Source organism: Elaeis guineensis, chromosome 7 (assembly GCF_000442705.2).
Source record: "Elaeis guineensis isolate ETL-2024a chromosome 7, EG11, whole genome shotgun sequence".
Taxonomy (NCBI): Eukaryota; Viridiplantae; Streptophyta; class Magnoliopsida; order Arecales; family Arecaceae; genus Elaeis; species Elaeis guineensis.
This window is the reverse complement of record NC_025999.2, coordinates 81,402,110-81,419,577: the sequence shown is the minus strand read 5'-3', so window position 1 is coordinate 81,419,577 and position 17,468 is coordinate 81,402,110. Positions and strand designations below refer to the sequence as shown.

At 34.2% G+C, this 17,468-nt stretch overlaps 1 protein-coding gene across 2 annotated transcripts in view; it reads right to left on the bottom strand.

The window, feature by feature from the left end:
* The window catches only part of LOC105048843 (aspartic proteinase 36), a 32,925-nt gene extending 22,091 nt beyond the window's left edge, over positions 1-10,834 (bottom strand). The window contains exons 1-4 of one of the 2 annotated variants that reach the window (XM_010928317.4): positions 10,325-10,834; positions 10,105-10,234; positions 9,705-9,952; positions 202-426 (exon numbers count right to left, since the gene is read on the bottom strand). In XM_010928317.4, coding sequence (XP_010926619.1) covers positions 202-426; positions 9,705-9,952; positions 10,105-10,234; positions 10,325-10,557 — 836 coding nt within the window. In that variant the 5' untranslated portion in view covers positions 10,558-10,834. The remainder of the gene's footprint in view (positions 1-201; positions 427-9,704; positions 9,953-10,104; positions 10,235-10,324) is intronic. The other variant, XM_010928316.3, reaches the window with a different exon arrangement.
* Between the last annotated feature and the right edge of the window lie 6,634 nt (positions 10,835-17,468).

Sequence of the window (17,468 nt, the reverse complement as noted above, 5' to 3'; positions counted from 1 at the left end):
GTCCAACTACGATATACAGTTTTACACCACAATGCTCCAACAGATAGGGGTGTATACTGAATACAAATTGCAATGATATTAAGAAGCAAAAGGATTATAATGGTTAAATCAAATGTGAAATCATGAGTAAAATTTAATAAAGGAAGAACAAAACAGGCATGCTCAGAAACTTCTTCATTGATGTAGGTTGACATAACATACTGATTGGGCACCAATGGGGTTGTGTTGACTTTTGGCTGCACAACATTTCCAATAGCGAAAATTCCGCTCCCATCAGCAGAATCTAGGCAATGCGCAAATATCTTCCTTATTTTTCCAGAGGTAGCTAACTGAGAAATCATTGATGAATTTCCCTGTCCAAAACCAAGAATTCCATCAATTGTTTCACTTGATGGACCTAGATCTCCAGACTGTTGAGCACCACACCTGTTCAAAATATGATTAAACTTAGGTAAAAGGTTTAAAAAAATAAATACTTGAGCAAGGGAAGTGTCGGGCAACAAAGAGAAAAACAAAAACATAGTATGGAGAAAAATCTATAAATCTTCAACTCTCATCATTTTACGAAAATCAAGAAGCAAATAATTACATATATAAGTGGGAAGAAAACACTCCTATCAAGAAGTCAAATGCCAAGGTGATGAAGTATGGGGATGCATGCACAGCTAGCTGTTAGTGCGTGCCATGTCATGCTCTTTTTTCAAAATGTACCCAACTGACATGCTTTGGTATGGCTAATACAGCCTATTACATTCTCCAATTTATTTTGGCCATTTTTCTTATATTTTATTGTCTTAGTGTTGATTTTTTGCATAAATATGCTAAGTGTAATGATTTAAATTCCCAGTCATCCTAGTCAACATGCATTGAGTTTTTCTATCACTAATTTAATACATAACTTTGCATAACTTCCAATCAAATATACATGAGCATTAATAATTGAAACGTAATTAGCTTGCCAGAGAACAATGAACTATCAAGTGATACCAAAGCTTGCTCAACATTCAAGATGAACATTACACCAATGCCACATCAAGTGCCTGGTGGGTTCATAGACGCATAATAACCCACAATGTACATAGGAATATGCATGTGTAAGTGCATATAACACTTGAAAATGAATGTTTCTGTTCAAGCATTTCATGTTATTTAGTATCATTTTATGTGATATGCTTTGAAGGCTAAGATATATGATCTTACCAGACATTTGAACTTTAGCAATGTTTGGGCAAAATGAAGTTTGTAAGCCTTTAAGTTTCAAGAAATATCCTAGCATTTAAAAGTAAAACCTGGAATTTAAACTTGAGCTGCAAGGTTAAATTTTTCTTCCTAAGGTATTTGAATTGTTGAGTATTTTTCTTGAACTCAAGTATGGGAATTGTTCCTTACAATGCATAATATCTTAAGTAAATAGAAGTCATTTACATCAATGATATTCATATCAGTATGTCCATTTGCAGTATGTTAATTTGTTACTAATCCTCTCCTAGGTTGTTCCCACCTTCAGATGGTAGAAAAGACAAAAACGGGGGTTTAAGGCGTCTTGATCAATACCAAGTAGTAGCGACTGACTTAGATCTTCCGACCAATAAACTACTATTAGCTCCATACAAATCTCAAAGTGAGATTAATATAGTAAAGACATTTTTTTTCACATGCATGGAGTGAGGAATCCATTATGGATGACAACAACAATTATAAACTTCTGCAGGGTTCATGATTATCACAAAAATTGTCTTGTAGTAAACTGTACAAGCAAGCAATGCAGTAAATCTAAAGTGCTTAAGGGAAATATAAATGCAGGTATTGACTTTACATGCCAAACTGAAATTTATGCGGACTTTTCTTTGAGGGAAAGAAACAAGACCTAAACATGCAATGATGAAAACCTCACAGTCCTCAATTTGCATTATGCATGTTGGAAAGTTATGTAGGTAAAAACTCTCGTTGAATATGAATGATATATTAATGAATATAGATTCTATATATCAAGGGAATTCTGGAGCCAATTGCAGTGTCATGATATTGCTTATGGGGAGGCAACATCAGTAACTTAAAAAACATGTTTTCTTACGAAGAAAACACAACCTAAGAAGCAACAATTTGGATCCAAATAAAACAAGAAAAGAAAACATGGCAACAATAAAGCAAGATTATTTTTTTAATTTGCTAACCCAAAAGGGATGTTTTGGATCAAAAAGGATAATGTATGAGATGTGCTTCCTACTAACAACCAGAAAGAATAAAATAATTAAAACCATGGTATACACAATCACTGAAGTTTTGGAGGAAAAAGAAGAGATGAAAGTAAAGAAATGAATATTACCCAAGTCATTTTATGTGCTAATTCTTCCGCTTAAAAAACAGGGGAAAAAAAAAAAGGAAATGGAAAACAGAACATATTCTATGAACTCTCTATCCTGTCTTCCTCAAAGATGAACTTTTCTGCATCCTGGATACTCTGCAAATTGTTCTTTGCCCTTTACACCAACCAAAACCCTTATCTGATCAACATCACTTCAGAATCCAGACAGACAAGTTACTGAGATGTGAGACGTCCTTGTTAAGAAACTTCTGATAGGAAATGTACCCTTTGAAGATTTATATATAAATATCTAAAAAAGATTTTGGATAAAGCTGCAGCTAATAACTTTACCCTTAAGTGGGGCCTACCAGGATCAATATTTCAAAAGTTAGTTATAGAAGGCAAAGACGCCTCTTTTATCTGAACCATTAATCATGCATTTAAAAGAAATTGTTTTTGCCTTTTGGAAAGTGAGAGCCAGATAAATGTTAATAAGACTAATGCATTTTTTTCTGAGATTTTTAGGGAGCCAATTGTGCTCTCCAACCCCCCCCAACACACACCTCTGGCTCCACCAACGTCTAGAGCTTCCACCAAATGCTGATTAGATGTTCAATGATTTCCTCATTCAGTAATCACATGGGAGGGAAAATGTAGTCTTGTGTAACCTCTCAAGTCCTGATGCATTGTGTTAGACAGGGGTTAGATCTAAACCACCTCTCTACCTCTTCTTTAAGTCTCTTCAAAAATCTGTATTTCCCACAGTAATTTTTTTTAAAAAAAAATTAATCACAGAAGTAAAAATGCATCGCATGTGTCAAAAGCTAGTATCAATAATGTGAAAGAGCATCATATATAAACCTAGGATACCAACAAGTTTATGGACAGTGTGAGAAAGAGGAAGCATCAGCTAGGACCATGGAAGAGGAGGGTGGCTAAAAATGAACCACCACCAGCATCAAGGAGACTGAAATTTGAAAACATTCCCATGAATATACTTTCTGAATTTGATCCTTGAAAATAATTTAAAGTATATTTATCGTAAACTTGAGTGTTTAATTTCATCATGTCCTAGGACTGTGATGTAGTCGTTTCTCATAGAAGAAAATAATAATTATAATAATAACACTAGCAAATTAATTTGTTGTCAAGGCTACTTATAACCTAAAAATAGTCTAAAACCAAACGTATCCATCTCCTACAAAAATGAAAAAAAATAACTAATGTCATTGATCTACTAAGTACTAACTAGTTGAGGAACAAACTCTGCTAACCATACCATAGTTCTGCCTCATTCATCAGTTTGCTGTCGTGGCTCAAATTAGGAAATCTGACATGTAATATGTAAGACAAACCCTCCTTTCACTACTAAGAAGCATTAAAACTTTCCAAAAATGACACATCATGCCCCACAAATAATATTTATACACAGGGTTATAAATTTTGATACCAAGGGACAACCCAGTCTGTGATCGGGCCACCATGGCATAGGATCAGTATCGGCAAGGTCCAAGGATACTCCTGTGATTGTCCTAAACAACCATTGAGAATAATAAAGGACAGAAGAATGGAAAAATTAAAATTAAAAAAATTAGTATCTTGGGATGCTAGGTCATCCCAAGTGTCAAGATGCCACAATCTCAATCCATCGCAGCCTAGCTGAGACATCCCAATTGAGACAGACTGGGATGTCTCAATCCAGAGAGTCCTCGGGTTCGGATATCTTCCAGGACCTAACCTCTCTTCAGTCTAGTATGCTATCACCAAGATAGACGGAGCCCTTACTACTTTCTTCTAGAAAGGGATGTTGCCTTTTTTATGACAGTAACCGGGGTTGTTGCCTTTTTTATGTCGGTAACCATCAAAAGTACAACAAAAAAAGACCATCCCACAACATGCCCCAAATATTTCAGATACAAAGTAGAATGTTGCATATCTATAATCCCTAAACCAATGGGCCAGCTCACCACAATAGAAATCACAACTCTGTTTAAAAGCGATAGTGGTTTATGAATTTTTTAAGTAACCAACACTTAAACATCTTAGTCATGGTTACCATCCTAACTTGAAACAATTACAAAGTGCTGATCACAAAATTTGGTATTTTATCATTTATATTTGGTTATTATTTTCTTTGATGGGATAACTTATTTAGTTGCATAGCTTCCATGTTTAGGATTCAAATAATCTTATCATGGGAGATTGGAATTAGAAATTGATAGAAAAACAAAGATATGGACCTGTGTGAGTCGGAAACGAAAAAAATGCCTATTCTAGTTCTAGCATCAGCTATGGGTTCCATTTATAGGGCTTGGAATTCTTCTGTTATCGGGTCAACCACCAACAAGTAACTACTCAAGCACCTGAACCTATATTTTTTTTTTTTATTTTCTCAATGAAATTGAGGTGGGTCTTAACCCTCCCTTTTCTCGACATACATACATACATACACACACACACACACACACACACATATATATATATATGGTTTCTTTAAGAGATGTAAATCATGTCAAATCAGATTTATGGACCAAAATAGATGTTGTTGGGGAGTGATACTCCAGCTACGCCAAAGACACAGACAAGAAAGGGGTTCGTGATAGATGGCATGCAAAAATATTAATATAATACTAACCCAATGTGATAAATAAGCATGATCCCAGCGGCAGCAAATTATGGGGCCGATCTCGACTTCAGCCGACCACTTTGGTCTTGGCAGCCGATCCTTGATTCAATCCGCAACATGACTGTCGGCCCGGATATGGCATCCAGACATCGGATGCTGTTCCAAGGAGCACCCCGATCTCGGAGATACTACGGTCCCGGCTTCTTTCTTGAGGATCTTGGGCTGATCCTTACTCCTGATTATATGTCATCCCAGTGACTATGACAAAGTACTCTGGGAAAAGGTAACCCCCTCGTGGTCCCACCAAACCGTGGCACTGTATGGTGGGTCATGCCCCTCCAAAGTTGTCTGTAGACAGGCCCCAAGTTCTCTCGCATGCCCAGCTTCAGCCGATGCCGGGGGCATCTAGGCACAATTATCTATGCACCGAACCTGAACCGAACTTCCCCCTCCTTTCTCTTCTCCCATCTATCAGTAGATAATAAAAGAGAGAGAGAGAGGGAGGGAGGCTGGGAGGAAAATGGGTAGCTCAGAAGAAGAGAAGTTGGCCCAAATAATCCACAATTTTATTGAATCAGATGCATCATCAATGCCTGCTCCGCATCCCATCCTCCCATTGGCATCAGAACAATACAAAAAAGAAAAGAAGAGAAGGTAGAGGAGAGAGAAAAGGTGGCAGAGAGGAAAAAGAAGAGAATTCACCCGCGAATCCAGCTTATATCCGTGGGTGATAGCGCCCCCTATGCTCATCCGATCTCCACCTGGCCTACGAGCTCCATGGTGGCCCTGGCCCCTGCATCGACTGCCGATCTGTTCTCAGTTGACCAATCATTGGCCTCCGACCTCAACATCAGCCTCCAACTCCTATCACGTCATCCCATTTAAAAGAGAGCAATGTTCACGAGTAAAGTGAAATGAGCCCCGCCATTCCCAAGGCCCTGGCTATCAATTCATGCAATAAATGGAAGTGGCTCCCACTTGCTATGAGGTGACATTATCCTCCAGCCTTTAGAAAATAAAAGGGCCAGGCGTGGTGCTCAAGAACATGACGAGGGGCAAAAAGGTTTTTTATGGCCTTTCATCTTCCCAAGGTTCCAAGCTCACCTATAAAAAAAGGTAAACAGGGGACCCCAAAGGTACGCCTCCTTTCCTCCTCAAAATTACTCACTCTTCCCCTCCTGTTACGAGAAATTTTACTTGAGCGTCGGAGCGTCTTCACCGAAGCACCTCCGGCGAAAATTTTTCTTGCAGGTCCAGCCACCATTGACTCACCAGGCTTCGTCGTGCTCAGCGCCTCCAACCCGGGACGAATTTCATCCGCAACAGATGTATTTAGTTAGAATGTATTAAAAAAAAAATGAATTGATCAGAACTTAAGATACTTATATTACAGTTAGATCAACTCCTATTGAATACTTAAAAGGCTAGAAAGACTATTTATGGAAAAGATTTGCACATGCATGAATTTCTATGTTTGTGTGAATGCAAATACATGCATATGCATTTAATGGCTCCAAGAGCATAATTATGCGTGTAACAACATTGTCAAGCCGCCTAGACAATCCTAGGTGTTGATCCCATGGACCAAAGTACCATAGCATACGAGTCCATAGGATCATACCAATAAGATAGTTGTATCAATACCAATAAGATAGTAGTATCAGTACGCATCCAGTTAAGCTATTATGCTGAGACATGATACTCTGTCTCAAATTTCTTGTGCCGGCACAAACAAGCATACCATGTATTAAAACACAGTATTCATACCAATACTAAGACTCTAAAATCTAAACCAATGTTCGTCATCTTGGTATCGACCCTGTACTAGTACCATACTGGTACAGTGTCAATACGCCCAATATAGGGTAAGGTTCAATGTATCGAGTCTTAGTTTAGTAATGGTACCATACGTTCGGTTCGAAACGATAAGCACCAGTATGATGAACCGCAATCTAAATCTTGGTTGACCCCTTTAAACATCTAAAAGAACACCTAAGAAGCTAGACGAGCACCTGAACAAAAAAGTTCCTAATAAATTAAGAAAGTCATATGGGGTTTTGCTTGGTAAGTTTTTATTTATAATATCGATACTAGATAGTAAACTTGAACCTTCAAATAGGAAAAGGTTAAAAGTGGTATTTCCTCTCATTACTGATTGAGCCAATAAAAAAATTTAAAAAAGTTGAGGTATTGGGAAAGAGTGACATCATCATTGATACTTGGTTGGTGGAAGCCATCACATGATTAGCATAAAATGGAAAGTTTTGTTGTTTTTATGTTATCTTGTTTCTAACACGTGATTGTATAATCTTTTCCAATGTTCCAAGCACTGGTAGATGATGGGGCATCCCACCATCCCAAGTTTTGGGATAGTTCCCCATGTGTTCACCATACCACCCCACTGGACGATACGTAGTGTACCATACCATACTAGTAATGCAGAACTGCCCCATACCAACACAGTACCATATCATACTGCATGCTAATACTATAGTGAGATTTCACCAGTATGGGGTCCGATACTGAGACGGCGAATATTGGTTCCTCATCTCCAGTGTCAAGAAAGGTGCGCCAACTTAGTCAGCACATCAAGCATTCATTTCCATAGAAAAACCAAAATGGCCTTGTCCATGGTATTTAAAACCTTGCTCCTTTCCTCTCTCCAACGTTTTGTCATGGAACCTCGACTACTGCATTTTTAGTCGCATGCCGTTGTTCTTCTTCCTTCCACCCCCTCCTCTTCTTCTTGTTTTTGTTCTTTTGGTGTGTGTTTACATACCTAGAAGCTGCCAACTTCTCGTTCTCCGATAACCTCCACTTCCTCCTCAACATCCATTACAAGCTTGGGTCTCAATCTCCCAAACCACTTTTGCTCAAGCACCTACCTTGTTCCCTCCTTCCAAGTTTTAAATTAGGTGGTATTTAGTCATCTTGCAAGTCTACATCACTCTTACTCTACTTTTCCTCTTCCAATTCTTGATTTCCTATATATAATCCCACAAATTTCATGCACCAATCTTGGTTTATTACAATCCAAGGTTAGTCCAAGGTCTTAGTTTTGTTGAGAAAAGCACCTAATCAATTGTTTAAATTTTATTAGGAAGTTGGGAAGGGCACAATCAAGAGGCTACAAGGGAAGCATAAATATAACCATGGAAAATGAGCCAACCACGTCTATATGGATGAGAGAGAGAGAGAGAGAGAGAGAGAGCACATCCCTCTGCAATGGATAGATAAGGCAAATCATTATTGAGTGAAGTCAGCAAAATAAAAGCCAAAAATGAGAGAGAGGTAGGACACATCCCTTCCATACCTACTTACTATTTGATACAAGGATAGATCTTCCTTTCTTCACCAAATTGTTCTCATTAAAAAATAAAAATAGTTTTAGATTTTGAAAAACTACAAGCAGCCCAATACTCATAATCGGCACTTAAGGTTAGCATCGGCTGAATTGGTAGGTGTGGACCATTCAGTTGATACACATAGTTAGTTGGAGAAAAAAGAATGTAAGGTGCAGAAGCAAACCTCAATTATATGCATATATAAAGTGATCTATATTTCAAAAAAAGAATATCATATAACTATCATCAACTACTTAAGTCATGCAATGATGAAATCATTGGCTCAACTACTTTAGTTTTAGCAAATAATTTTTCAATTGAGTGATTTAAAGCTTCTTCGAAATATAGCATGTTCGAGCATCAATTAATATCTAAGGGCCTATTTGAATGCAAGTGTGGGCTGACCTTTATAACCTAGACCTCTGCTAGGGTCATGGGAAAGTACAAATGGGAGAGAAGTAATTGGAAAAAAATTTGTTAAGGACTTCCGCAAGGTCAGTAATCCAAAAAAATCGGGATGCCTTTTTCCTCTCAAAGGTTGATTTCCCACATCCTGATATTTTTGGGATTTATGATCATGACTTTCCTTAATTGAAAGAAATCTTTCCTACATTGTTAACTAATTCCCAACAAATTCCAAGTGGAAGCTATGTAAGGACAATTCCCATGGATAGTTTATACTAGGCTACTAGCATCCAAAGAGCTCCTAAGTAGAGCATGTTATGAATGGACTCTTGAAGTAAATAATTTTCTTACTTAAAGAGATAATAAATTAAAATTTTTGATGCCTTCAATTATCAAATAAACAAGATGCCAGCCCAAAACCAAGGCAGCCCTAGGCTGTCATGTGCTCAAATAGGTGATTGAGTTGCCGCATTGCATGAGGGCAAGCAGAATACATGAGGCAAGCAGAACGATTGTTGGCTAGGCAATTGATTGTCCAACCACCTGGGCAAGACTGTCTAGGCACCTAGGCAGCCACTTGTGACACCTTGCCAGGTAAGTTATGGGCAGGCAAAAGTCCATGGACCAAGTAAAACTTCTGCATAAGGGGAGACCTAGGGATTCTTCCATGTTGAAGAGAAAACACTCGAATGATCTTAAACCCAGGGATTCCTTTAGATGTTTAGGTTTGAATATTTGAAGAGAAACAAAACAGACTTACGCACACAATGTGAGAGAGAGAGCCGAGATACTAAGCTTGCAACAACGAAAGCACAATTCATGAATGATATTTCCATCTCCTAAACTAGAATACAAAAAAGTAATAACAATAAAACAAAAATAGAAATACATTGGTAACTGCTATCTGTAATCCAGCTTCTAGACCTTAGACTTCACATACATCAAAAACTCGGTCTGTTTATATAAATTGATATAGATCAAAAAGAAGAAGAATGATTGACTTCACAGTCAGCACAGGACTCACCCAAATGTAACACTTGCATTGATCGGTTCTGTTTGGTGGTCACCAGAAACCCCATCATATTGTATATAATCTGTCACGAAATACCCAGTGCTCGAGCTCCCATCACCATACACCACCCTATACAGGCAGAGCTCATTGGAGGAGCAACTGGCATACGTGCTTCTATAAACTGATGAGCAGAACGTTTCGCCACATGGTACAAGGCTTCCAGTCTTGGAACCACGTGGATCATAATACGTCAGCTTCATCTGCACAGGAAAAGCAGTCGAGCAAGCAGAAAAAAAAAAACAAAAACAAAAAAATCAAGAAAACGACATTCAAGAAGCCGATCACCCACGTTTACAAGTTCCCGCATCTAATTACGAACAAGAAAGAGAAATGCAGCACGGATTTCTCATACCCCAGAATTGCTTTTCTTCGGGCAACCCTTGCAGGAGAAACAATTCACCCAGAAAAGATCACTTCCGGTGTCAACCTGCACGTAGTAGTTCTTGGGAGGCGTCCCGATCCCGATTTGAGTATAGTACAACCTGTAGAACAAATTTTAGAACCAGAAAAGCGAGGACAGGTGGGGGTTTTCGAGGGGATGGAATCTTCTGCTGAGGAGACGAGACGGGTACCCTATGTTGTTGATGGAACCGAGGCCGCCGATGGGGAAGTCGAGGGAGGAGAGGATTCTCTCATGGCGACCGCTGTCATGGGCCTTGAAGTCTTCCATGGCTCCCGGTTTCCGGCCGGAGAGCTTCTGCTGCACTCTGAAGACCCCTGTTCCATTGGCAGTGGAAGCAAAGAAAGCGAAGAGGAGGAGGAGGAGGAGGAGAGAGGGAGGGAGCGAGGGTTTGGGTAGGGCCATGGGGGGGTTTCTGGTGATCTGGGCTTGGGATTTCCGCTGGTCTGAAGATGATGCATGTAGCGAAGGGCTTGCGAAAGAAAAGAAGAGGGAAAGAAACGACAGGAGAGGGAAAGGAAAGCAACTTTCGGAAGGTGTGTTTGGTTTCGGAAATGGCCGAGAGCCGGACAAAGGAGTTTCGCAAAGAACAGACCCGAAAAAGCACAGATTTTAGTGGCAGGATGTACGATCCGGTGTGCGCAGGGTGACTTTTTTTGGAGGCTATCTTTGATGGATGACGAAGCGCGCTGCTTTGTTTCATTTGTTGCTCTTGTCTGACTGTTGCTTTCTGCAAGTCTTTTACTCAAATAATTTTTAAAAAAAAATTATTTATAAAAATAATATAAATTTTAATTTATTTATTAAATTAATATAAATTTTATGAAACATCATTTGAAACGGCGTATTATGGTATGCACATCACCGTTCTTTTTCATCTCTTTTCCATATAAAAAATAAAAAAAATAAATAAATAAATTTATTATTTCAAATGATATTTTTGAAAACATCATTTCAAATGACGAATTTAATTATTTATTTTTAAAAAATAATAATAAAAAAATAAAAATTATAATTTTAAATTTTTTAAAAAATAAAAATTTTGATTTTGATTCATTTCAAATTAGTATTCTCATTTCAAATTATTTTTTTAAAAAAATATCTAAAAAAAATTGATGTAAAAAAAATAAAAAATACCATAAAAAAAATTAAAAAAATAAAAAAAATAAAAATTATAATTTTAAATTTTAAAAAATAAAAATTTTAATTTTAATTTAAATAAAAATCACCATCTCAAATTACAATCCCCTTTTAAAATTAAATTTTTTAAGAAAATATCTCAAAAAAATCTTAAAAAATTAAAAAATAAATCATAAAATAAAAAATAAATAAGAAATAAATAAAAAAATAAAAATTATAATTTTTAATTTAAAAAAATATAAAAATTTTAATTTTAATTCAAATAAAAAACATCATTTCAAATTACTTTCCCCATTTCAAATTAATTTTTTAAAAAAAATATCCCAAAAAAACATCTTAAAAATTTAAAAAATAAAAAATATCATAAAAAAATAAAAAATATAATTTTAAATTTAAAAAAATAATTTTAATTCAAATAAAATATATTATTTCAAACTACTTTCTCCATTTCAATTTTTTTTAAAAATATCCCAAAAAAATATCTTTAAAAAATTAAAAAAATACCATAAAAAAGGAAAAAATGAGAAATAAATGATAAAAAATAAAAATTATAATTTTAAATTTTAAAAAAATAAAAATTTTAATTATAATTCAAATAAAAAATATCATTTCAAATTACTTTCTCTATTTTAAATTAATTTTTTTAAAAAAATATCATAAAAAAATATCTTAAAATTAAAAAAATAAAAAATATCATAAAAAAGAAAAAAAATAAGAAATAAATGGGAAAAAAATAAAAATAAAAATTTTAATCATAATTCAAATAAAAAACATCATTTCAAATTACTTTCTCCATTTCAAATTAATTTTTTAAAAAAATATTTAAAAAAATATATCTAAAAAAATATCATAAAAATAAAAAAATAGATAAAAATGAGAAAAATAATTTTTTTATGGTATTTTTTATTTTTTTATTTTTTTAAGATATTTTTTGAGATATTTTTTTAAAAAATTAATTTAAAATGGAAAAAGTAATTTGAAATGATGTTTTTTATTTGAATTAAATTTAAAATTTTTTATTTTTTTAAATTTAAAATTATAAATTTATTTTTTTTATTATTTTTTTCTTATTTTTTTCTTTTTTATGGTATTTTTTATTTTTTAATTTTTTAAGGTATTAATTTTTTAGGATATTTTTTTTAAAATTTAATTTTAAAAAGAGATTGTAATTTGAAATGATGATTTTTATTTGAATTAAATTTAGAATTTTTATTTTCTTAAAATTTAGAATTATAATTTTTATTTTTTCAATTCTTTTCCCCTTTTTTCTTTTTTTATGGTGTTTTTTATTTTTTTTTACACCAATTTTTTTTCAGATATTTTTTTAAAAAAATAATTTGAAATAGAGATACTAATTTGAAATGATGATTTTTATTTGAATCAAAATTAAAATTTTTATTTTTTTAAAATTTTAAATTATAATTTTTATTTTTTTTTTTTTTATTTTTTTTTGAAAAATAAATAATTAAACTCGCCATTTGAAATGACGTTTTTGAAAATATCATTTCAAATAGTATTTTTAAAAATATCATTTAAAATGGTGAGTTTAATTTTTTTTTTTTGTCGTCCATGTGAAAAAAAGGTGGCGACGTGGACACTATAAAACGTCATTTCAAATTATATTTTATAGAATTTACATTAGTTTGGTAAATAAATTAAAATCTATATTATTTTTATAAATATTTTTTTTTTAATTATTTTAATAAAGGACTCTACGTTCTACGGTCAAAGTTATTATTCTCTTTGTTTGTATTTTTTTTTATTTTATGGGATTTATTGTGATTGCATGGATGGATATCTAGTGACGGAGACTAATACTATCCATCAATTTTTTAGCAGCACAACTCTCACAAACCTCCAAATCTTATAAAAATTGGGATTCAAAGGCTCATGACATAGCATCAAAGATTTCACGAGTTTTAGCTAGCTGGCAAACTCGACCTCGATACCACGAAAGATTTTTTAGGCTAGCTGGCACCGTTTATGAGTTATTAAGAACACAAAATTTCTTACCATTTAACAAAAATTTAACTTAATTTTTTTATTTAAGTTTTAGTATATTTTATGGAGAATTAATTATATTATCCAATATGACTTCTTCCACTAAGTTTCCTTTTTACTATTGTTTTTGTTACCTTTCTCATCTAAATATTTTCACATTGATGCACCATTCACAAAAAGACTTATTGAAATGTGGAAGCTCACATATATATCAATCATTTTCTTTCTGTTTCTCACATCTCTTTCTTTTTATCCCCATCCTATTTCCAAACGGTGACACAATATTATCATAGTGCCTCTACGAGTAAAGTCAAGAAGCTGGCTACAACCATGTGATTATTTACCTATCTTCTTCACCCATTGCACATCACTATTCTATACTAGTAATCAATGAGTGCTTGCTCAAATGATATTATCCCTTGCCTAGATGGTAGGATTTTGATTCTGGTTGGAGTTAGTCCTCAAGAATGAGATGGTGAGAATTAGCCCCTTATAATCTATACAAATTTTGTATACTACTCATAAAAAGACAAGTTTAGACAAAAATAAAATATTTCATTCAAGCAACACAATAATCTAATTTTTTTAACAAAGAAAAAGAAAAAATACATATCTTATAATCAAACAAAAAGGATGCAACTATAAGATTTTAATCAACAAGCAAAATATATGAAGAGGGTGAACAAAAGAGGAAAAGGTTTTACAAAAAAAAAAAAGAATACAAGTGAAAACTATTGCATGATCGCAAAAATTGAGAGAAAATTTTGGTTGAATAAAATTTAACAAGTATCTAGTAAGCGTAATGCATATGACCTATTCAAGAGAAGATAGGAGCACTATATATGTATAACCTTTACGTATTAATACAATGAAGACTATTAGATCCTTCTCTGCCTTTCACTCTCTTAACCTATTTTATGTTCTTTTATCTTTAAATCTCTTTTTTTGTCCCTATCCTATCTCTCTTCTTAAATATATGCATTTGAAGATATTGTTAAGATAATTACCATCAATGAACCAAGATTTGTTGATTGTCTCTCTTTCTCCATTATGTCTTCCTCTCTATCTTCTCTCACTTCCTTCATCTTTCACTTAGAAGTAGATCTCCTCCTTACATTATATAGAATAATCTCAAATCTCTCTAAGTGATATTTTAATAGTATGCAACTCTGCGATTAGACTCCATCACTTACTCCGAGCTCTCCTCTTTGATAAAGCACTTTGAAAATTCATCTATATTTTACAAGCAGCATCAAAAGATTTCTAAAGACCTTGATAAATCATGAGAAAACATAAAATAAGACATGCTTTGATGTAAAGATTTGTCTTACAATGAAATTTCCAATCCTTCCTTTTTTTTGTGTGAGTTGGAGTTATTGATCTATATAGAAAAATCTAACATGAATGTTCACTTGGTTTAAGATAAGCCTTTCCTACTCATGTAAGTTTACACCCTACTAGTCTTGATCATATGACTCTTTAATTTTGTTCTTGAGTTTAAAGAGATTTGAGGTGTACGATAATGAATATACATGGAGGGTTAAAGAAGAGAAAAAGAAATGGCTAAGAGATAAAAGAAATTGAAGACAAGTTTTATTAATTTGTCGTAGGCTGATAATGAGAAGAAGCACCATTATAAAAGCAACAAGCCTGGGCAATGGAAATGATTGGACTAAAAAGAAAGAAGATGGATAACAAAGGCTAGAAAATGAAGAGATGATAAAAGAATAGAGTAGGATAGGGAAAGAGGAAAGAGAATGGATCTCTCTTTCCTAATTTAATGAGTATTAGCATGGATGAGACCTTCTCAATGGAGAGGGCTCATGAAATTTCTCCCACTAATTATTTAGGCTATATCAACTTTTAAGGCCTATACATAATCCTTAACGTGTGAGTGTAATATTACTCAATATAATATGTATCTCTCATTTATTCTTTCAATATTTACTATTTCCTTCAATAAATTTAAGTGGCTTTTCCTCATAAAAAAAGTATATACATAGAAAAAAATAGATAGGCACACACTTGCAATCCACTTGGCCTAACGAGTCTATTTTATATTTTGGGGTAATGGATGTAAATATACTTAACTGGGTAAAGAGATTTACGTCACTACATTTTTTATAGTAGCTATTATAGATATTAAACATTCATCATTGAACCAATAAAATGCAAAATAGATGTATTTATATTGACCAATTTAGCCAAGCGATTATTATGTTTATAAATTTCACACAACCAACTCTCAACTAGAGTAACCATGTGCAAGAGCACTATCGTTGATAGTTGGGGGTTCTAACTTCTCTCCATTACGACTCCTCACACTATCGTGGACATCCTTGCCTCTGTGATCCTAACTCCTATCTGTTATATGACTCCTCACCCCATCTTAAAACCTTACTTCTGGCTTCACTGTAATATAGTGATGAGTATGAAAAATCTTTGGTGGATCACTGCATGAAAGACTTATGATGTTGCCCTGTCGGACCTCCTTTTTGATAGGTCTACTACTTAGAATTGGCAAAGCACCATAATGGACAAATAACTTTGCATGTAGGTTTGGATCAAGGGACTATGTTGGTAGTGGTGGAATTAGATATAGGATAGTAAAACGAACCTAGTGGTTAACATAAGTATACATGTAGCCAAGTATGAGTGAGTTGGAGCAATGTTGTTGTTACTAGAGGTTGAAACATAACTAAAAGAGTGTTGAAGATATTATATATAGAAGCTATTAGTAGTGATACCAAGAACGATATACCAATATTAATATATTTTTTTAATAAAAAAAGAGATAATAGAAAGTGAAAGAGAGTAGAGATTGAAAGAAAGAAAGAGCAACAAGAGAAAGGAAGAGAAACCCACTCAAGTTTGAATACTCTGCAATACATAATTTATACTAAAGAGTGCAATGCATTTTCTGATCATTGTCATGTTATCCAAATTACAAATAGATAGGCCTCATTGAATTCCTTGAAAACTAGATGGAAGCTGATGGAGAGAAACTATATATCAAAACTCCTAAATGATCATCATGCTTATATTGGTCAACCTTCCATTTATGGCTTCTTGCTTAGCATTGTTGAGATTGGCCTCCTCACTTCTCTAATGCTAAACCAATGGCCTCAACTCTGATGTCACTCTTAAGGCTTATATTACTATATATAAGATCTATTGACTAATGATTCTATAATTCTAATATCTTTGTTGTGACCTCAAATTTGATATTCTCTATGGTGTAGATGTTGCCTCCTTCTCACTCATTAGAGGGCAAGCTTTTTAAAATGGAGTAAAGCAAGCTACCAAATATGGTGGAGCATGATAGGGTAGAGGTGGATGTTTTAGGCCACAAAATTAGGGATAAGGAAGTGGAAGAAACTTTAAATAACATGAATATAACAAGAGGGAGAGATGATTGATAGATATGCTAAATTTACTTTAGAAATATCAATACTTATGTTAATTAATTTATTTTATTTGAATTTGATATTTTTTTGTTAATTTTCAGATATCATTGGTTGAAAAGATAAAATTTATTATTTATAAAAGATCTGATTCGAAGATTGAGTTAGAATTCGAGTTTCAGATCAAGCTAAGAATGAATATAGATTGGAAATGCATGCGGCAATAACACAAAAGAGAAAGTTATCTTTGGAAGGAGTGGGTTTTAGCATTAAAAAGGTGGGATCCGTTGTGCATTTAAGGCATCCAAAGGGTGCTGACATGGTGCGTGGCTTATGGGACTTGATGCATGGTGTTTTAAAAGTTTTGAAAGAGAGATGTGAGTTGGGCATGTGAATGGCTAAGCTGGGAGCTGCATGGCTTGGCTTGGACATGAACGCAAATGCAAGGACGTGGGCGACCTAGGTTTAGCGCTGGGAATGAAAGCGGAAAAAATTTCAGTAGTGAGCGGGCTTCAAACGGGTTTGAACGTGGGACGCGGCCTGTTATGCGGTGTGAAGTGGTTGGATGACGTGCGGACGCGAATGAGAAAGAAAAAAAATGCAGCTTGGGTCTCTTCACGCAGATGCGGATGCGGATGCGGATGCGAGATATAATATAATAAAAATATTATAAAAAAAATTATAAAAAATTAGACGACCTTTTAGCTCCACGCCTAAAAATCATGAAAATCTCTTTCTTTCCAATACTTATAAAAAAGCCTCAATATCTCT